Genomic DNA, 18,892 nt, shown 5'->3' with positions numbered 1-18,892 from the left:
AACCCCAGTTTCATGTATTTTGTGCTAAGCATGCGATATAAAGCAAGGCGTCTGGACGGAGTTATCTGACGACAGGAATTCAGGGCACATGCGGATAGAAAAGACAGGTGTGACACTTGGGGAGGGAGTTCTGTGTGGCTGTTTCATGTGCATCCAACCATGCTGGGAAGGCGCAGGACGGATCGATCGTTACCCGATTGACGAGCTATGGCAGTCTTACTGTTCAGGAAGACTTGTGGTTGCACTCTCTTGTAGATGATGCGCCGAGGATGAAATGAAGAAATCTTCTGGAAGGAACTTTTGTCTCGATTTTGTCCCCATGATTAACACCCTTCAACGGATAGGTCCTTGTCGATGCGCCAGACATCCATACCTACACCACACAACACCACGGCCACCCGCCCGTCCTCCAATACCACGGCTTCCATGCTTGAGACATCCGCTACAGCAGTAAAGCTATTCTGCACCAGCTTGATCTTGATGCCTTCTACTCCCTCCCTGCCAACATCAGCAACATCGATCTGCCAAAGCTTTACACGCTGATCAATGCTAGCAGTGACGAGCCAAAAGCGGTTGAGTTCGTTCCGAACAACCGCGAGCGCGGTGACAGCTGCTGAGTGCGCTCGTGGCACGACTAAGCTATCGAAGTCCCTTTCACCCACGAACGTGAAGCCTAGGGCATTATCGTCGCCGCCGGTGATGATGAGATTTGAATGCGATATCATGGAAAGCACGGCGTTCTGGTGGACTTGATGTCGTGAAATCCAGCACCATTTCGCCTCCAAGGATTTCATGTTCCATGCTGCGAGGTGGCCATCGGTGCTGGCGGTTAAGAAGCATTTGGACGCTTTGATTTTGAGGCATTGGGTGAGGCAGGATGCTAAGTAGGAGCCTGATGCTAGTAGTGTCCATTTGCGATTTTGGTACTGCCAGGTTTTGACGCTGGAGTCGGAATATACCATCGCGATGCGGAAATCGCGACCGGTTACTTGTCCGACATTTTCTTCCTGCACGTCGAAGTTCGTAATGCGCAAGTCAGAACTGCCGCTGTTTGGATGCTTCGATTCGCAGACGACGCCGATGCCGAGCTTGGGTACGTCGTAGCGGATGCGCCATACGAAGAATTCTTCAAACCCTCCACTGGAGAAGAGGTATTCTCCATTTTGCGACCACCAGAGGTTTTGTATACCAGTGTTATGCTTGAATAATGTGTGCAAGCAGCGCCAGCTTCCGTCTTCGGAACGCAACCAAAGTTTGATGTTGGTGTCTTCGGCGCCGGTGGCGATCATCAAGCCGGCTTTGGTTGGCGCTGTCGCCATCGTTTTGATCTCCCGACCGTGCCCTCCAGAGTTCAACAGGTCAAACGGTAGGCTGGACTGCCGTTGATAGTACAAGTTCGAGGCTTGAGTCCATAAGAATGTGCCGCCATTTATGGCGGGCTCAAATGTCCAATTTCGATGCACTCCACCGCATTCTACATTCATGATCTCGCGTTGACTTGAGATGTCGTAGACCACGAAACTTTTGCTTCTGAAGCCCCAGACACGAATATCACTGTTGCCGATGCAGTCTTGGCCCTCTATGTTTGGTCCGAAAGGCAGGAGCAATTGATGGATACGCGTGAGATGGATGGCACTCTTGGTGTCGGCTTCGAACGTACTGATTGCGAATGTGCCATCGCGACCAGTGGACAAGATGTGTACGTCATTTCCATGAGGTGTTGCAAAGACCTTGAGAGATGTGACGGCTTCCTTGCCATGGACTGAAGCGCAGCATACTGCATCCGAACTGCCGCCGTTTGACTGCGTTTCGAGCTTGTAAATGGCGACCGAACCGCTTCTGGAGCCCAGAATTGCAAACGAACAGCCAGGAACATCGTTCTGTGCGAAGCTAGTGACGACGAAGCTTTTGTCGGGAAGGTTCAATTGTATGGATTTGACTGCGGTCATATCTCCTCGACCTTCCTTGGATGAAATCTGCAGACAAAGCGCAACTGGCAGCCCAATGTTCGTGATCAGCACGGCGTGTCCTTTCTTATCATTCAATGCTATGCGTTGCGAGTAGAGACCAACTACTTTGCGCTCCGTCTTGGCGACCTGGTAGCATCGGTCTTCCACCGCGTCGTACGCGTAGACATTTCCATTCATGCCTGCGAAAAATCCAGCACTGTGATCACCAGTGCATATCGAGTAGCCACGCACGGCATCTGAACATGAGTCCGAAACCCTTACGAGTCGTGAAGCGCCATCAGATTCCACGGACAGTCGAAGGATGTTGCCTTGGTCAGTAATGGCAAGCACCTCCGTCGCTGAAATGAAGCTGTACGATCTGACCAGATCCGGCCTACTTTGGCCGCTCTCAGAATGAATTGTCAATCTCTTCCTCCGTCCAGCAACGGTCGTGCCGAGCATGGAAAGGACGGAGATAGCACCATCTGCAGCACCGGTGGCAATGCGAGAGTCTGTACCAAGCGCCACAGACCAGATGTTCTTCCCGTTGTGAGCTCTCTCCACATTTGTCTGCTGGAAGGCATATTGTGGTGTTGAAGAGGAGTCGTGCTGGCAATCCAAAGACCAAGAGATGCAGGTTGCATCCTCCCCAAATGAGAATAGCCGGACAGGATCTCCTTTGGCAGCATTCTGATCGCTGTTCGCACCTTGCGTGCCATAGAGAAGGCGGACGTGCCAAATCCGCGATATATGGCCCATCACCTTCGCGATACATGGCGGTGCGTGCGTTTCGTCGATTGGTTTAGAGCCAAATCCAGTCTCCCGTTGGGTTTCCGATATGGCAGGACTGCGGGACGAAAGATCTGATATATTCCATAGTCTGATCGTTCGATCATCACTGCAACTGGCCAGAACATGCTTCTCTGAACCAAGAGCTACGGCGATTTCTCCAGAACCTATCTGGATTCCAAAAACAGATCCGTCGTGGGCAGAGAACGTGTAATGCGTTTGCCATATCGCAGAGTGCTTACCGTTATGCTCTGAAATGTCGGATGACCACACAATGATGTCGCCGAAAGCAGTGCCTGATGCAATGAGACATTTAAAAGGACTTAGCCATGTTACCTGTGCGGTGTATAGTATGCAGTTGGACCCGGGCACCACATCTTCGAGGCGTGTATCAAGCGCATGGTCGACAGCTGCTATAGTCAGTGCACTGTGTGCTGTCACAATCGCTGCTCTGCATATTCCATCTGAATTTGAGTCGGAGAAGGCTGCGTCCAATATCCAGTCATTGGCTTCTGCAATCGTGCCCAGCTTGAAGAATATGTGCTCGTTCTGCGAGAGGGTCAGGGCCCGCACGTAGCGGCCGCCCAAGAGCAACAGGCGGCCATCGCTGGCATTGCTGCTGATGATGCCATGTATTGCTTGTCCATCAAAAATGTTCACCGATGCCAGTAGTCTCTTATTTTGAACATCATATGCACTCAGAATGCTTCCCTCTCCAGCAAGAAGCACATCGTCGCGCCAGAATGCGACCGCTGTCACCGGGACGCGGTGCCGTTCATGCTGCATGTGAGTTGTTTGAACATGTGAAGGAGGATCAGAAGCTGCAGAGGGCACGTCGATTTTGGCCCAAGCTGGTGTGCTCCTTATCGATGTCTATCCAGAGCCATACCTAGCTCATTCGTCCCAAACAATAATAATGAACACGCGACAACATCACACACACACACACACACACACAAGTTGACTTGGTTTTGGAGGTGTGGCTGCGTATCGCTGGCTTATGTACGCTCGCAACGAAGGAGCAGTCATGAACAGCCATCCCAAGATTGAGCAGTAGCAGCTGACATTTTGGCTGACCTTCTTAGCACTTGAGACCGGAGGCCTCCAGCATCTTATTTCGCTTGTATCCTCTTCAATCATCATGTCTTCGAGTAAAGCATGGTTCTCGCAGGCTTCGTCGAGCACGGCGCGCTTTCTCTCAAACTCCAGTCACGAGCTGCCACGCTGGCGAAGTCCATCACCTACCGCATCCATGATACCGCCGCCAATAGTTCAGAGCACTTACGTCGCTCCAAAGACTTCAAGCACCCCGACAGCAGAGTCAGCCCTGGTGGAGAAGCCCTTCGATCTCGATGACAGACAGCAGCAGCTTGAAGCAGATCTGCAGTTTCTCTTGGATGCACAGGCTGAAGGGTTAATACGTGGCCTGGAGGCCGGCTCCGTGGAAGAGCGCAGCTCAACTGGAAGCATTACGCCCACTGTACAGAGCGTTAGGAGCTCCTCTGCTCGTCGACCTCGCAAATCTCTCCGCAGGCAGCCAGGGTTGAAGTCGGCAAGGAAGGGGATATACAATAGCATAGTCGCTTTGGCAGGCTTGAAAGAAGAGGAGCTTCTGGGAGTAGACACGAAAGTGCGCGAGAAGGAGCGGATATTGGGACAAATTGACTCATGGGAGAAGAAGCGGGAGGGTCTGCGAGAGGCATCGCACAATGTGGATTTGAGTGAGGATACCATCCGCTCCCAGCGACTACAGCAAGAGGCCGACGCTCTTCAGGCAGAGATTAACAAGATTGAGCTTCAGCTAGGGGAAATGAAGACCAGACATCGCAAACTGCTTCGCCAGGCTGCTGCTGTTGAGAACTCGGTTCAGGCCAAGATGGCCTCATATTCGAACAGCCTGCGACAGCTTGAAGACGACATCCAGAAATTTCTCAACGTCAGGCCGGAAAGTGTTGATCCCAGACCTTCATCGTCTGAAGGCAAGGCTTCGATATGGCAGCTACCGAAAAAGCGAAGAAACTTGGGTTTAGCAAAGGAATACTGGACTGAACAACGCGATTCGACGATGCATCAGCGAGCAGATATCGAGTTTGAAAGGTCTGCGCTTGTCGAAGGAGCTATGCTATGGCGCGAAGCTGTCGCCGAGATTAACAATTTCGAAAAAGAGCTTCGCGTAGGTATGTCTCACTTACCCTCTTCCCCTGGCTCTCACTCGGCATGGGAAGAGCCTCCTGAGACAGATGCAGCACAAAGCCTCAAGGAGCTTTTGGGCAAGATGGAGATCGTGATGGCAGCTCTTCAAACCAAATTGCAGACAGCAGAGGAACGCAATTGGAGGCTGTTGATGGCAGCTCTCGGAGCTGAGCTGGACGCGCTACAGAGAGGAAAACAGATACTCCTGGGTGCATTGAATCGAGCTACCGGTGACGATGCGACGACATCCACGAATGGAGATGTTGATGCCAGTGATACGCCTATGGAGAAGACGGACCCGGGAGATGAAATACGAGCTCTGGATCAAAGTTTTGTAACAGCTAGGCCTGTCAGCCACATCTCTGATGCTGAGGATGATGAGCCTCCTCCAGAACTTCTTTTCTCGCAAGCTAGAGATATAGATACTGAGTAAATGTGCATCACCGTTGAACGTCTAAGTCGTGACTTCCAATTTCTGCTTCGTGGCTCGGCATGTGATGTCCCCGCCAAACCCGGTCACCTCCATCCCACTTCCACTTGGATTTGTATGAAGTCGACACTGTTCACAACTTGAACAAAGATCATGACGCGGCACTAGCGTCCAGCATTTCCATGCCAGCATACGCAACTCAAGAACAGTGCCTCGAAGAGAAGTGCCATGAATCATGAACGAGCCGACATATTCATTCACCGTCCCTTCGATCCACGATGACACAAGTCTCGACTGCAGGATATATCACCCAAAAGACGTATTCAGCATTCTTCAATCCAGTGAAGCGCGTTTGAGAGGCGCAATCGTTGCCCACCCGTATGCACCCTTAGGTGGATGCTACGATGATGAGACTGTGCTTTCGGTCACAGAATGTCTCTTGAAGCAAGGCTACGTGGTGCTTACTTTCAACTTCAGGTATGGTGCCTAGGCCAACTGTCTGTCACTTTCGTAGAGCTAACCATGTGGCTAGGGGAGCAGGCGGTTCTGCTGGCAAGGTACGAAATGCTTCCATTAATACGAGTGTACATGACTGACCTTCCTCCAGACATCCTGGACTGGCAAACCGGAAGTGGTCCGTTGACATTTGTCTACCTGTGTTGTTTACGTACTGATATTTCTGCTTGGGAAGGATGATTACAGTACCGTGATTGGGCTAGCAGTGTACTATCTGCAAAATTTGAAACGCGACGTCGAGACGGACAATGGATCAAAACTTCCCATTGACCTTCTACTCGCAGGATACTCCTTTGGCTCATTAATCCTGGCCCGACTCCCATCTGTGCCCATTATCCTCCAGAGATTCGAAAGCGCCGAGAAAGGCACAGCAGCATCAGAGATCTTCTTGCGAGCACGAACTCTGGCCAAACAGACTCGACAAGCCTCACAGGAGTCGCGAGCCACAAAGGATCGTGATGAGGATCGCACCGATGGTGCCTCACGTACCAGATCGCTGCGAAGCGCGCTGGTGAACATCGGTGGCGAAGAGAGTAGCAGCTCAGAACGGCGAAGAAGCCGAGACTCAAGACGAAGCGCAGAGATCATAAGCGAAGTGCCGCACCAGATCAAGTCGCATATCAAGCGGCATTCACGTCACCAGCATAACTTAGACGATACCAATATCGAGGCCGGCGATCATCCCATCGCTGTCCAGTATCTCCTCATTTCGCCGGTCTTGGTGCCGCTCACAACCAGTTTGCTCTCACCAGGAATCCCCTTCACATCCGGCACAGCGACAGATCAGCAGGACGCCGGGACGCTGTCTTTGAAATGGCCCACTCTCATCACATTTGGAAGTTCAGATACATTTACATCAAGCAAAAAGCTCAGAATGTGGTCGGAAAAGCTGGCAGAGCAGTCGTTGGGCAGGCTTGAATGGACGGAAATTTCAGGTGCAGGTCACTTCTGGCGCGAGAAAGGAGTTATGCGTGCTTTGCAGGAGGATATTATCTCGTGGCTGAACAAGCCATGAATATGCCATTTCCTACACTGTGATGTGGCGGTCGATACTCGACAGCACTGGTTGCTGCGTTGCCAAGCCAAGTGGGTCCATAGCAAAGCAGAGAGTGCACACTCGCGATGTCCCTGCAGACTGGTATGGACGCGAACCTTCGGCAAGCCTGATCTTTCCACGAAGCCGACCAGCGCAAATGACACGGAGAGCACCATCTGATGGGACTGCCCAGTCACACAGGTCGTGTATCTGTTTCCCAATGCAGTGATCCCTTCAAATCACAATGCGATATGTGCTGGAGTGATTCGGCGTTTGGTACAATCTCTCGTAGGACTGGAGCATATGCCCACGTTGAGACTCCGGCCGCTGCCGCACAATGTATGCGTGATTGCACCTGCTGCTGCAATAGGATGCTCTCATCTTGCAACGACTCAATCTTCATCATCATTATCATGCTCATCATAATCATAGCTTGACTCCCCAGACACCTCTACCAGCGCATACACCGAGCCAATCCCCGCCCTGCTGGGTTAATGTACTTTGAGGCGCCCAGGAAACGTTGGCAACTTCATACTCGCATCTCCAACTGGCAAATGGCCCTTTGCCAGATGAGTCAGGTTGCCCGGATCCGTTACCATTCATGGCATTGGTAGTCACCGAAGCTTGATTCTGAGAATTCAAAAGGTCCCAAACCATGACAAGACTATCGTCGGCACCAGAAGCAAGCATCCCTCTCCTGCTTGGGTTCCATTCGATGCTGTTGAGATTACCTTTGTGGCCCTTGAGTTCAAGCAGCGCCTGGCCGGGTTGTCGAACGTCCAATATGCGGATAACATTGCTGTCGGAGGCGAACGTGGCAAGAAGATGAGCATCGTGAGGCGAGGCAGCTAGCCTCAGAAGTGGAGGTGCCGAAGACAACGTTTGTCCTCCTTTCGAGGGAGATGATGCAGTCGGCGATGCAGCTATCATACGTCAGTGTAGCCCTGAGCAGCCCAGGTCAGCTTCGACTTACTTTTGTCGGCCTTTTCTGCGGGTTCGTAAATGATGGTCGAATGCTCCAGGCTACGCAAGTCAAACATTCTCACACTTCCATCGGCACCACATGATACAAAGACGTCCACAGACCCTGCGCAAAATCTCACGTCGAAGACCTCCTTATCGTGTGCGATGAGCTGTGTTTTGGCAGTCAAAGTTGGTATATCCCAAATGGTACAAGTTGTGTCAATCGATGAAGTAATTATCAGCTTCGGTGAGAGTGTGTTCCAATCCAAAGATGTGAGAGGCGCAGTATGTTCTGGGGTCTTGCTATTCGAAAGCAGAGCAAGCGGCTGCAGCTTTTGAGGCGCAGGATCTCGAATGTTGGCGGACGCGCTGCGATTGATATGAGCAGAATGGGGCGTCGGAGGCGAGGGCAAGCTCCACAATCGTAAGTGATCTCCGCTTGTAGCCAACAAGTCGGTGCTGCTCTTCTGAGAGCTCGGCGGCTCCCACAATATTCTGGTCACAGGATATGCGCAGGTAGCCTCGGCCACTTTACTGTACTCTAGTCCGTATGGCGCATTTCCCGGAGTAGCCACATCCTGTGGTACTATATGAGTGTCCAAAATCTGTATAAAATTGTGTGGATCTTCCAAGTAGCTGCCCACGGCCATCTTGCCTGCTCCCGATGAGCCATTCACCACAGGCCATTTGCACCAATCAAATGCATATGTAGGAAAGGGTGCCAGGTAATTGGAGTTTGTAGGCTGATCAGAGTAGCTGAAGAAGGCCGTGCCTGAAGCACCCTCATTTGCGTCGGAGATGGCGCGTGAGCGAATATCGGTAAGGTTGAGTGGGCTATGCGAAGGGCCTGCCGAGGGAGTCTGCGCATTTGAAATGTTGTATGCTTTGGGGTTCGATGTGGTCGGCGTCTGCGTTGGTGTCTGGTTGAAAGGTATATACTTCTGTCCCACATCCAATCCTCCTGGACTGCCGCGTGACTGACTTTGGAGGGTATTCTGGCGGGAAAGTGGTTGGGTCTGGGCGTACTGGGACGCATTAGTGTGAAGCGGCGGTGGTTGCTGCTGCATGGTGGGCACTGTCGTCGGCGCAGTATAGGCTGTGGAAGCGGGCGGCCGCGAGCCACCTGCGGGTTGCAATGCGCCTGGCAGTGCGCTGCTCAACCCGGCGTTGGACGGTATTACGGTGGGCACGTAAGCAGAGCCTTGCGGTGTTGCTTGCTGGAAGTTGAAAGAGGGCCCTACGGACGGCGAGTAGGGGTCTTTGTATGTGTGCTGGGGAATCTGACCGCGTATGTCTTCGCTCCTGTGGTGAGTATGGGACCGTCTCGGGGTCTGATATTGCTGGGATGAGTCGGGTACAGCAGACACAGGCGCTGAGAAGGGAGCTGCTGCCGGAGCTGCTGCTTGTTCGAGTTCTCCTACGCGTCCTGTCTGAGGCGTAGACGCATTCTGATTGTATGCGCTGGGCTCGTTCGGTTGTGGTATAAAGGCATCTGTCCCAGCACTCGTCGATCCTGAAGCGATCCGCTGTAGACTGGGAGCCGCCGGAGAACCTAATGCGGATGCGGCATTGTATAATGCAGCCCCGAGACTCTGCTGATTTGAATTTGAATGATGATGTCCGAAAGGCATGATGGCTCACGAGGCCAAATGCGTCGGAGCTGAGGGTTTGTGGGCGCTTGCCCGGACGCTCCTCCTCGTGCTCTGCTGCAGGCAAAGTCGACCTGTCGACGTGGTCTACGTTTAGCAGTTGCAATACAATAGGCGGTAGACATACACTAACCCGCTCCTGGGTAAGTAAGCGGCGGCACGGGCCAGAGCAAACCGGGCTGGGGCCACAAAGAGCCGCATCATCGACGAGCAGGCCTCGGCCTTGAGACAAACATCACTTTTGATCAACACTTCAGACGCGGCTCTGGCAGCGACGCAGAGCGCACAACTGTGCAGACCGGCACATCAACATAGCAAAGACGATCGCACTCATTCGTTGCTGAGCCGGGCCTCAAATAGTTGCGTGAACCAGCATTGGCAGCCTCAGGTCGATTCGCCAGGCCAGTAAAAGGATCCTGCATTCCTCCTTCACAGCATTATGGACGTTCCACAGGTGGGTGAGCCGCCAAGATTTCTACTCCTTCTACCTCCTTTACCTTCTCCCGCAACTGGCGCAGCATTGAAAGCAGCTTATGGCGAGACCCTTGGCCAAGTCTTGAAGGAAGTGGCCACCCATTCATCCGACCATCCCAAAGCTGCCGTTTTGGAAGTGGCGCTTGCGTGCTCGCACCTTGCAGCCAAAAGACATGCGACCAGATCAAGCATATACGACGAGACTCAGGCATTTGTGGCAGGGCTTTACAAGCTCATCACCATTGCAGCCGCTCAGGAAGGCGTCAACACCGAAGATGATGACGGCGTGGACGCTCGAGTACTTCTGATAGCATGGTCGCCCGAAGCGCAACAAACGGCAACGCAGCCATCGCCTTATGGACCTGTGATTGATCTTGGCACATTGGCTCGATCAGGCAGACAGTGGCAATTCGCGTTCGGCGTTGAGTCGGAGTCTGGAGAGGCAATGGTTCGGGCGTTCGTTACTGAGAAAGGTCAATCTGCAGAGGTCAGTCGTGTTCAGGGCGGCCCAGTGATGAGCATTCCACAGTCAGCGCGTGACGAGAGCATTCATTCATCTGCACCCGAAAATCCAAAATACCAGAAACACTTTGACGTTATCAACGGCGGTACGTGGGATCACCTGCATGTCGGGCACAAGCTCCTCATAACAATGACAATATTTGCGGTGGATGAAGAAGAGGCTCCGAAAGAGAGAAGTGCAACGATCGGCATCACCGGCGATGCATTGCTGGTCAACAAAAAGCATGCGAACCTTGTACAGAGCTGGGTTGATCGACAGAAGGCGGTAGCGACTTTTTTCAACGCAATCATCGATTTCTCAACGGAAGCTTCTCGTGGTCAAAGACATGCAAGCATCAGAGATGACCCCGGCCCCAATGGAAAGTCGATTGATATATCCTATCCACACGGCCTTGTCGTCAAATGCACAGAGATACAAGATCCATATGGACCCACGATTACCGAGGAGAATCTTTCCGCACTTGTTCTCAGTGCAGAGACGAGATCTGGTGGCAAGGCCGTGAACGACAAGCGGAAGGCGCTTGGCTGGCACGTGCTGGATGTGTTCGAGGTAGATGTTCTTGACGTCGGCGAAGAGTCGGGTGTCAAAGAAGGATTTGAGGATAAGATCAGCAGTACAGCGATTCGAGAAAAGCTGGCTAGGAAGGCTGGGGGTAAGATTTGAGGCAGAGCAGCGTACAGTACGTGCGGCGGCTGTTCGTGGCAAGTCTCACCGGGCGCTTTTGTTCCCGTAAGTGGTAACAGACGGACCCGAAACGAACCAGAGAGGTCCCAGATGGGCGTGTAGAGGATACATATACCCAGTGGCCTTGAGTGGCTCGCCGTTTTAGATCTCTATCTCTGTGAATGCCTTCCGGGTTCACGGTTCCGAATGCAGGCAGGACCTAGACCTTCCACCATTCGGCGAATGCCTGGTGGCCACGTCATGAATTTTGCGCTTGCGCTTGCGCTTGCGCGCATACCGCATTAGTCGAGCATGGTTGACCGGCTGCAATGCGCATTCATGCCGTAGCAGAGGATGCGCGTCGGTCTGGCGTGGTTGGGAGTGGTGCTGATAAAGAAGCAGACCGCCTCCTCGGAACAGGACAAACGGCGAAAGCGTGCACCGCATTGGCCCGCCGTGCCGTTGCACCGTGCGAAAGCCTATCTGGGTGCCGACTTCTCTCCTTTTCATCGACACTACTGTTCCAGCCTCCACCAGCCATGAATGGGTGACATGCACGCGGCGAGGGCCGGAAAGCATGGCTCGTACAGGCCACTGCTTGTTGGACTGCACTGCATGAGCGTGAATGCTACCGTATGCGTCACATCATTATTCTGAGGAGACGCCGGAAGTCGAGCATCCTTGCGACAGCGATTGCTTCGGGAAGCAGCATCGAAGACAGCCAACGTCCACCACGACCAACTCCAGGCACGCTGACCGCCACTTGACGACGATTCTCCGACGCGGCGACGACCGACGACCGTGGCAAGCACGTAGTCGGTGATATCATACATGGCGCACTCCGCCCCGCCCTGCCCTCGACCTGGCAATGCACATGTTCAGCCACTGCTGATTCGCCGCCGCCAGGCTTTTGACCCATCCGCTCGCGCTTGCCATACCAGTAAACCCAATAGTGGCATGCCTTCCGTTCGACGGGAAACTTGCGGTTGACGCGCTGCGCGGATGAATGGGCCGCAAGTTTCCAGCTCACTACTGCACAAGCTCTTGCTCCACCACACTCCGATTCGCTTCAGGCCGCATTCTCGCCAGCTCCAGGGTCAAGCATCTTGAACACGCTCCTCGCACCCAAAAATTCACACTTGCAGTGCGGGACGGCTCTCCCACATTAACACTCGATCATGTGATGTTCGCTCCACCCTCCGATTGGCGAGCTGGGCCTACTGACACTCTCGGCCGCCGTTTCCTGCGCTCCATCGTGCTCTTCTGCGCCGGCCATGACGCCGGTATTACATGGACCTATATCCATCGTCGGCAATCCGGTTAGGCTCTTTCCTTTCTTCATTCTTCGCGGCCCGTGTCACTTCGATCAAGCCTCTGTCCCAAGTCCCGCATGAGCCCTCTACCAGCACCCGCCTATGCATGCCATACGAACCGTTGAATGACATGAGTACACTTCATCGCCGGGAAGCTCTGCTGTCACTGAACACTGAGCACCAGATATGACTGCTGGGATCATCGAATGGCCAACTGAACTCATCGAGAGGATCTTGAGCTTCGTTCAGCCCGGACACCACGACAAAGAAGTCAGCATTGACCAGAGGAAGCACCTCAGCGTGGAGAGCTTTGAGCCAGCGCCAGATCGGTCTCGCGGCTCCATCAGTGATATCGGCAGGTTCCGCTGCGTATGCAAACGTTTTGAGGTAAGTCCGAGCGGAAGAGGACGTCTTGACTGTGTGCAACTGACGTAGTCATCTTCTTCGTCGCAGGAGATCGGTCGCCCAGTGCTGTTCACCAGAGTCACTATCAGGTTTTCGGCTAAAGGCTTGAAGACCCTCCAAAATCTCGCTGCATCCGCACATCTAGCTTGCTTAGTGGAAAGGTTCACCTACCTGGTGCCATACTTTTACGACGATGGTAGAGCATGCTACAAATCGTATCTAGTCCTGCTGCTAACAACAAGTAGAGGCCAACGATTTGGATGCGCTGTCCGAGGACTTGCAGCGGACGGGCTTGCGAAACACCGATATAGACAGCTTGCGAAGAAAAAGAACGGAGCAGAGGGCTATCTGCTCCAATGAAGACGATGTGCTCATCCTGAAGCAGGCTATTGCAAAATTCACGAAGCTGAAACTGGTACAATTGTTGCGTGTTGCCGACTCGGAAGATCGCATGCTACTCAGCTACCTCTCAAGACACGAGCATGCAAGGTCTGTTCTTAATCTGGACTGGAGCAGGGCGTGTTCACATGCGGCAAGAACAATCATCACAGCCTTGCTAACATCGATCAATGTACCATGGAGCAGATTCAGCCTGCTGCAGCTAAGTCCAGAAAGTGCCCAGTACCTTTCAACATTAGCTGAACGGTTAGAAGTGCTCACGCTACATTTCGACGACAACGAGGATTTGGATGCAAAGGTGCAGGAGCTATCGACAGTGTTCAAAGAAGTTTTCACGCGAGCGAGGAAAATGAGAGCCGTGCATGTTGGGTTTCCGTCCCATCGCCCGCTCACCCTCCCTCTCAAGACCGTCTTCCACGACGTGAGGTGGGAGAAACTTGTAGCATTTGGAGTTCAAGGATGGGAGCTCGAGCAGGAGGAGATCTTCGACATGGTGAGACGACATCCTGGTTTGAGGGGCTTGCGGCTGCGAGATGTGCATCTGAAGGAAGGGAGTCTTTGGAAAGATGTTTTGAAAGTTTTACGAGCTGAGATGCACGAGCTTCAATGGGTGAGCCTGCGCCGAATAGGCTATACGCAATACTACCATTCTCAGCAATTCTCGCAAGATGTGGGAACCGAGCTGCCGGACTTTAATGAGCTCTCGCAAAGCAGCAGCGACGAGGAAGAAGCCCAAGATGATGAAAGTGAAGCAGGACCTAGTGGCACAGGACGACATGGCTATGAAGACAGTAGCGATGGAGATGACGAAGACGAAGACGAGGATGAGGATGAGGATGAGGACGAAGATGGAGATGAAGAAGAAGACTCGGATGACGAGCATGGCCCAGAAGCACACGAGGTCGATTTTCCCAACCTCAACTCGCCAGACACCCCGACTTCAGCACCTTGGTGTACCTGCAGTGGTGGTGGACGCCTTGAGTCGGCAGAAGAGCTAGATGATGATGGTCTGCGTGTCGACAACAACAAGCGGAAATATTGGGAGCGATGGGTGTTGCGAAGATGTCCTGAGCATGGCGAAAGCTGAGGACTAAACACCACTTCAGCCAAAAAGCCATCCTCATTGCGGAGTCAGGCCGAATCGGAAGAGGTTCACACCAAGGGGGATCGGGTTTGACTGCATTTACATGGCTGTATAGCAGCGCCATTGAGATCGTGTGACTGCGGCCGACGATCCAGGCACAACCTAGTCTGTATTCTATCATTACATTGCCTTGTAACGCCATCCAGCTCTGGCATTGTCAGCGGCAACCGGGAGCCTTGCCATGCATAATCTTGCACGCCCTTAGCCTGCTCGGCCCCGCCATCGAGAGCAGCTTACCAGAGAGGCTCACCTTGGACAGCACCACGGAAAAGCGGCTTTTGCTTGGACTGCGGACGATCAGCCTCCGTGAGCGGCATGCCAGCACCTCCATCGTCACCATCGCCATTCTCCCAGCCTTCGCCGTCCTGCTCAACTCGCTCCTTTGCGCTTTCTACTGCTGCTTCCATGCGGTCCTTGTTGTTCTTCTCGATGCGCTCGTCGGCCTGACAACTACCTCGGTCAGCTGCTGTCTTGACGCACATAGCGAGCATGGCATGCATGGTATAGACGGCATCGTTTCCAGCGTTGTGCAGGTACCACGACGCCAGTCCAAGGTCTGCCAGAATGCTACCGAGAGAGCGAGCATTCGGCTCTTGATTGTAGGTGCGGTACATATTGACGGTGTCTTGCGTATCCATGAAGTTGGTGCGCTGGATATTGTAGCCGATCTTGTCCAAGTATTCGACATCCTGCATCACATCGTGACCAACAAGGATGAGGTTTCGCTCCTCGGGCTCCGCTGATGTCACGTCCTTTCGGTCTGCTCCCAATGCCGGGAAGTCGTCGTCCTTGGTTGCCGCCTTTGAGTATGACTCCTTGAAGCAGGTAGCCAGCACAAAGCCCAAGCTATCCCTTCCGACCCACTCAGTCTTACCAAACTCAAAGTTGTTTGGACATCCCTGGACGAACTTGTGATTGACGCACTCCTTGTACTCAATGACACGGAAGTGGCGTCCTCTGATGAATCGATGCCAATTCTCGCCATTCTCGCCGGGTGCCACGCCCTTCAAATCGCGCGTGTCGAGCGTCGCAAGCCCAACCTCCGTCACCATGCGCGGAGGCTCTTCCCAAGCCTCGCAGTCGATGGAGACGAAAATTGGTTCGCCATCGAAAGGATATGGTGCCGGTTGGTCAGGATCGATAGCAGAGACTGAAAGCGATGGGATGTCTGGAAGAAGTGATTCGGTGTCGTTCTTTGGATGCAGTCCAAGGTAGCGCTGGCCACGGAGCGATTGCCGAACCATGCTTTGCCGCTTGATGAGAGCTTCTTGGTGTCTTCTCGCGTTTGCCCCCTTTTTGCGCTTCTTGGTGATCTCGGCCACTGCGGCCATCTTCTCTCTGAAAGCCTCGAGGCTGCGGTCTCCGTCGGTTGGAATCGACATCATCGGCTCTCGATCCAGTGTGGCAAGACAAGATCTATACTGGGCGCGCGAACTGCAAGTGCCTGCGAGGTGGGGATGATAGCTCGACTCGAGATCGTCGAAGTCGACGAGAAGTCCTTCCTCGAGAGCCCACTTTGGGATCTTGATATCTGCCTGGGGAAATGCGTGGTTGATCTCGTCAAGTAGAGTCTGCAGTTGCTCTTGGGTCACAAATGCCACAACACCTGTGTCGCTGCTGGCGACGTAGTACCTGAGAAATCTCAACATTAGCGCAAATTCGCTGCAAGTCATCGCGAACACTTACAGATTCCAACTGCGCTTGTAGACCTTCTCTGCGTCGAAGAAGGCGCTGGCGAGTGGTTGAGTCCAGAGCTTCGGCACGAATCTGTAGCAGTACTGGGTGACGGCGTTGAATGGGCAGAACCTAGTTCCAGCAGGTGCGGTCTTGCCTTTGTCTGGATCGAAAGTGAAGGGCTCGTCGCTCTCGTACACAAGCGGCGTTGACCGTGGCACTGGTGAAGGTCGCGGGGGTGCACGTGCGACCTTGTCGGCGAAAACGTAGTCGGGATTTGCGTGAGGGAGGTCCTTATACTCTTGCGACTTGTAGACGTCGCCGTCGTCTTCTGGTGCTTCCTCTGGCGGCTCTTCTGGTGGCGGCGTTGGGACTCGTGGGGGCAGTCTCTCTTCGGGTAGAAGCTTAAGTAGTTTCTGAAAGCGGTCGTCGCCCATGTTGTGGTTGTTCTGAAGTTGGTGGAAGTGGGGAGTGGAGACCAAGAGTCTGAGCTTAAATAACAAGGCGCAACTTGTCTGACGCATCTGGCGCGAGCTTTCTCTAGAAGTTCACGTGCAGTGAAGGAGATGTTTCGGTTGCATGTGAGAGGTAGTTGTTTCACACGGAAAGTACGCAATACGAGTGACGCGAGATCAATCTGTCACGATTTCGCACCTACCAAGACTGAAGAAGACGCGGCATGGATTCAGCGCGTCAGACGCGTTATTCAGCATGCGCATATCCACCGAATGCTCGGAGAGGCGTGGCAGACGACGGGAGCAGAAGCAAAGGTGTTGCGTGGAAGCCGGTTCGTGGCTGCTGCTTGCCGATTGGCTGATGGCTCCACGGCTCCTTTCCTTGTCGACACGTCTGACCTTGCCAAACACCTGGACCTGCCAATGCCAATGCCGATGGATTGAACAGGACTTTCGAAATGGACGTGGAACCCGAGAAGACGACGGCGGCATTCTCTCAAGCTCCCGAAGAGTCCTCGTCATCGATATGGACTCGCCGCATCATAATCATGGCCTTCTGGGCGGTCGTGGTCATGCTGGGACTGCCACTTTGGACTTGGACGACATCAATCCATCGCTCATCTCTTCCTCTGGAAGCCATGAACTCGTGGGCTGAAGGCAAGGTTGGTCAATCTTACATCCATGCAAGTCGCTCTGCTGAGAAGGACAGGCTTGTACGCCACACTATCCGCTGCAGATACACCTCAGAGCTCCGGCTCTGAACTCTCAGGAGGCCGCCGTCTTAGCTGGGCACACGGAGAACATGCTCAACGCGCAGAAGATATCGCCGCTGCACAGCTTTCACGTGACAGCGGACAATGTGAAGTTGTCAAATAATGCGCTTACTGTCGTGGTAAAATCCGAGTCATCGACGCCTGGTATCAGGTTAGAGTCATGGCAATCGCAGCTGGAATTCAATCTACCAAGACCCTCGCTGGCAGATCTCGGTAGTGTTGCTGGATTCCTGTCGCAAGAATTGGCACGTCTCTTCACCGACGAGATCGCATCTCTTTCCTCCTTGATCAAGGATACGCCATTTGCTGCAAACGTCGCTCCTCTACAACTCAGTCAAGGGCAACAGCACGAGTTGGAGAAGAAGACTACGCGCGCCTTCAAGTATGCCTCGACGTACCACCTCACTTTCTCGCTATTCACGCCCACTGCCTCACCTTCGGCATGGGAGATTGACGCGGCTATCAAGGAATACATCACGCCTCTGATCGAGCAGCTGTCGCCCATCAGCAAGTTCACCATTGATACTCAAGTACAACTGTACGCTGCTTTCAGTCCCTCAATTGCGGGTCCGGTCTTCGATGCTTCGAAGAATTACTGGACTTTGCAATATAGTGATCTTACGGGATTCGTCAATGCTGCGGAATGGCCTCTAAGCCCTAGTATTGGATCTGGTCCTACCATAAACTTTGTTCTTTACGTGCCGTCACCCGAGAAAAGTCCTTTGCTAATTGCAGAGAGCAAAGGCACCAGCTGGATCATACCGCAATGGGGAGGAGTACAGATCCACAATCCAAGTGGGAAGAAGGGCGATACATTGACTCTAGACGACTTGCGACCTCACATGCTCACCTTTGCCGATCAAATTGCTGCGCTATTAGGTGTTCCCAGTTCCCCGCCATCGCTGCCCCTAAGGATCAACAGTCTTACCAGAGAACGTGCGACATCTCTTATCATGTCTGCTTCTTCAACACTAGGAGCGCTCTCGAGGCTTACACTAAAACTCACCTCCATCGCAATCCCGGATTCAGTTGCAAACTCCGTCGATGAGACGCTGCACCGGCTTGACCAGGCTTGCTCGGATCTGCGCTCTGGCCGCTTTCAAAGCGCTTTGAGGAATGCCAGAACAGCTGAAGAAGAGGTGGAAAAGGCTTTCTTCGAGCCGTCCATGGTCGGTCAGGTGTACTTTCCAGATGAGCACAAGGTTGCTGTTTACGTTCCGCTTCTTGGACCCATGGCAGTTCCTCTTATAATGTCAAGCCTCAAAGAGCTGCAGAAATTTCGGCAGCGAAGGCAAAAGACCAAGTGAAAGGCATCAGATGAATTCAAGAAGGGGAGGCCTAGGCTTCATACGGATGGCCCGTACGCGATCATAACGCATCTTCGTGCCTTTGAGACCAAATGACTTTGCCTGGGGAAGAATGTCTTATAGAGATAAGGATGATCTCAGGTTCCACTGATCCTGGGCTTTGGTCGGGCAAGCGACTGTGCTCATGAAATTAATATGGACATCAAAGCTGCGCTGCCTCCATAGCAGGAGCTGCTT

The 18,892-nt window shown here is 53.1% G+C and overlaps 9 protein-coding genes across 9 annotated transcripts; 5 read left to right on the top strand and 4 right to left on the bottom strand.

Moving 5' to 3' along the window:
• Window positions 1-323: 323 nt before the first annotated feature.
• Window positions 324-3,524, bottom strand: MYCFIDRAFT_27910 (uncharacterized protein; the record flags this gene model as incomplete). Its single annotated transcript, XM_007921651.1, has 2 exons — window positions 324-926; window positions 1,074-3,524. 2 exons carry the CDS (start codon window positions 3,522-3,524, stop codon window positions 324-326), a joined length of 3,054 nt encoding a protein of 1,017 aa, XP_007919842.1.
• A 466-nt stretch (window positions 3,525-3,990) lies between these two features.
• MYCFIDRAFT_127404 (uncharacterized protein) lies at window positions 3,991-5,364 on the top strand (the record flags this gene model as incomplete). The annotated part of the gene is made up of 1 exon (XM_007922729.1): window positions 3,991-5,364. The coding sequence occupies one exon, from the start codon at window positions 3,991-3,993 to the stop codon at window positions 5,362-5,364; it is 1,374 nt and encodes a 457-aa protein (XP_007920920.1).
• A 133-nt stretch (window positions 5,365-5,497) lies between these two features.
• On the top strand, window positions 5,498-6,908 carry MYCFIDRAFT_201151 (uncharacterized protein). Its single transcript, XM_007922728.1, has 4 exons — window positions 5,498-5,838; window positions 5,894-5,918; window positions 5,969-5,995; window positions 6,053-6,908. The coding sequence occupies exons 1-4, from the start codon at window positions 5,597-5,599 to the stop codon at window positions 6,890-6,892; spliced, it is 1,134 nt and encodes a 377-aa protein (XP_007920919.1). The 5' UTR covers window positions 5,498-5,596; the 3' UTR covers window positions 6,893-6,908.
• Window positions 6,909-7,345: 437 nt separating this feature from the next.
• Window positions 7,346-8,718, bottom strand: MYCFIDRAFT_3447 (uncharacterized protein; the record flags this gene model as incomplete). The annotated part of the gene is made up of 2 exons (XM_007921436.1): window positions 7,346-7,836; window positions 7,887-8,718. Coding segments are annotated over 2 exons (1,323 nt in total), but the record flags the coding sequence as incomplete, so codon positions are not given.
• A 1,276-nt stretch (window positions 8,719-9,994) lies between these two features.
• Window positions 9,995-11,167, top strand: MYCFIDRAFT_98862 (uncharacterized protein; the record flags this gene model as incomplete). The annotated part of the gene is made up of 1 exon (XM_007922727.1): window positions 9,995-11,167. A coding segment is annotated over one exon (1,173 nt), but the record flags the coding sequence as incomplete, so codon positions are not given.
• Window positions 11,168-11,230: 63 nt separating this feature from the next.
• MYCFIDRAFT_169320 (uncharacterized protein) lies at window positions 11,231-12,577 on the bottom strand (the record flags this gene model as incomplete). Its single annotated transcript, XM_007922726.1, has 8 exons — window positions 11,231-11,240; window positions 11,272-11,355; window positions 11,385-11,791; window positions 11,830-12,036; window positions 12,060-12,217; window positions 12,244-12,356; window positions 12,382-12,481; window positions 12,547-12,577. The coding sequence occupies 8 exons, from the start codon at window positions 12,575-12,577 to the stop codon at window positions 11,231-11,233; spliced, it is 1,110 nt and encodes a 369-aa protein (XP_007920917.1).
• Window positions 12,578-12,693: 116 nt separating this feature from the next.
• On the top strand, window positions 12,694-14,380 carry MYCFIDRAFT_97994 (uncharacterized protein; the record flags this gene model as incomplete). Its single annotated transcript, XM_007922725.1, has 3 exons — window positions 12,694-12,885; window positions 12,952-13,125; window positions 13,187-14,380. Coding segments are annotated over 3 exons (1,560 nt in total), but the record flags the coding sequence as incomplete, so codon positions are not given.
• Window positions 13,825-16,801, bottom strand: MYCFIDRAFT_205698 (uncharacterized protein; the record flags this gene model as incomplete). Its single annotated transcript, XM_007922724.1, has 7 exons — window positions 13,825-14,560; window positions 14,584-14,678; window positions 14,709-16,108; window positions 16,133-16,606; window positions 16,641-16,660; window positions 16,724-16,757; window positions 16,785-16,801. The coding sequence occupies 7 exons, from the start codon at window positions 16,799-16,801 to the stop codon at window positions 14,549-14,551; spliced, it is 2,052 nt and encodes a 683-aa protein (XP_007920915.1). The 3' UTR covers window positions 13,825-14,548.
• Window positions 16,802-17,072: 271 nt separating this feature from the next.
• MYCFIDRAFT_97278 (uncharacterized protein) lies at window positions 17,073-18,637 on the top strand (the record flags this gene model as incomplete). Its single annotated transcript, XM_007922723.1, has 2 exons — window positions 17,073-17,237; window positions 17,285-18,637. Coding segments are annotated over 2 exons (1,518 nt in total), but the record flags the coding sequence as incomplete, so codon positions are not given.
• Window positions 18,638-18,892: the final 255 nt, after the last annotated feature.

Source organism: Pseudocercospora fijiensis (assembly GCF_000340215.1).
Source record: "Pseudocercospora fijiensis CIRAD86 unplaced genomic scaffold MYCFIscaffold_1, whole genome shotgun sequence".
In the NCBI taxonomy this organism is placed as follows: domain Eukaryota; kingdom Fungi; phylum Ascomycota; class Dothideomycetes; order Mycosphaerellales; family Mycosphaerellaceae; genus Pseudocercospora; species Pseudocercospora fijiensis.
Note: the sequence above shows the minus strand (reverse complement) of the source record. Positions and strands in the feature narration are given on the sequence as shown.

Coding starts and splice junctions, on each gene's coding strand:
- MYCFIDRAFT_201151 (XM_007922728.1), top strand. CDS start 5,597: ATGAACGAGCCGACATATTCATTCACCGTCCCTTCGATCCACGATGAC. Junction 5,919..5,968: donor CAGGCGGTTCTGCTGGCAAG/GTACGAAATGCT, acceptor ACCTTCCTCCAG/ACATCCTGGACTGGCAAACC. Junction 5,996..6,052: donor GGACTGGCAAACCGGAAGTG/GTCCGTTGACAT, acceptor CTGCTTGGGAAG/GATGATTACAGTACCGTGAT.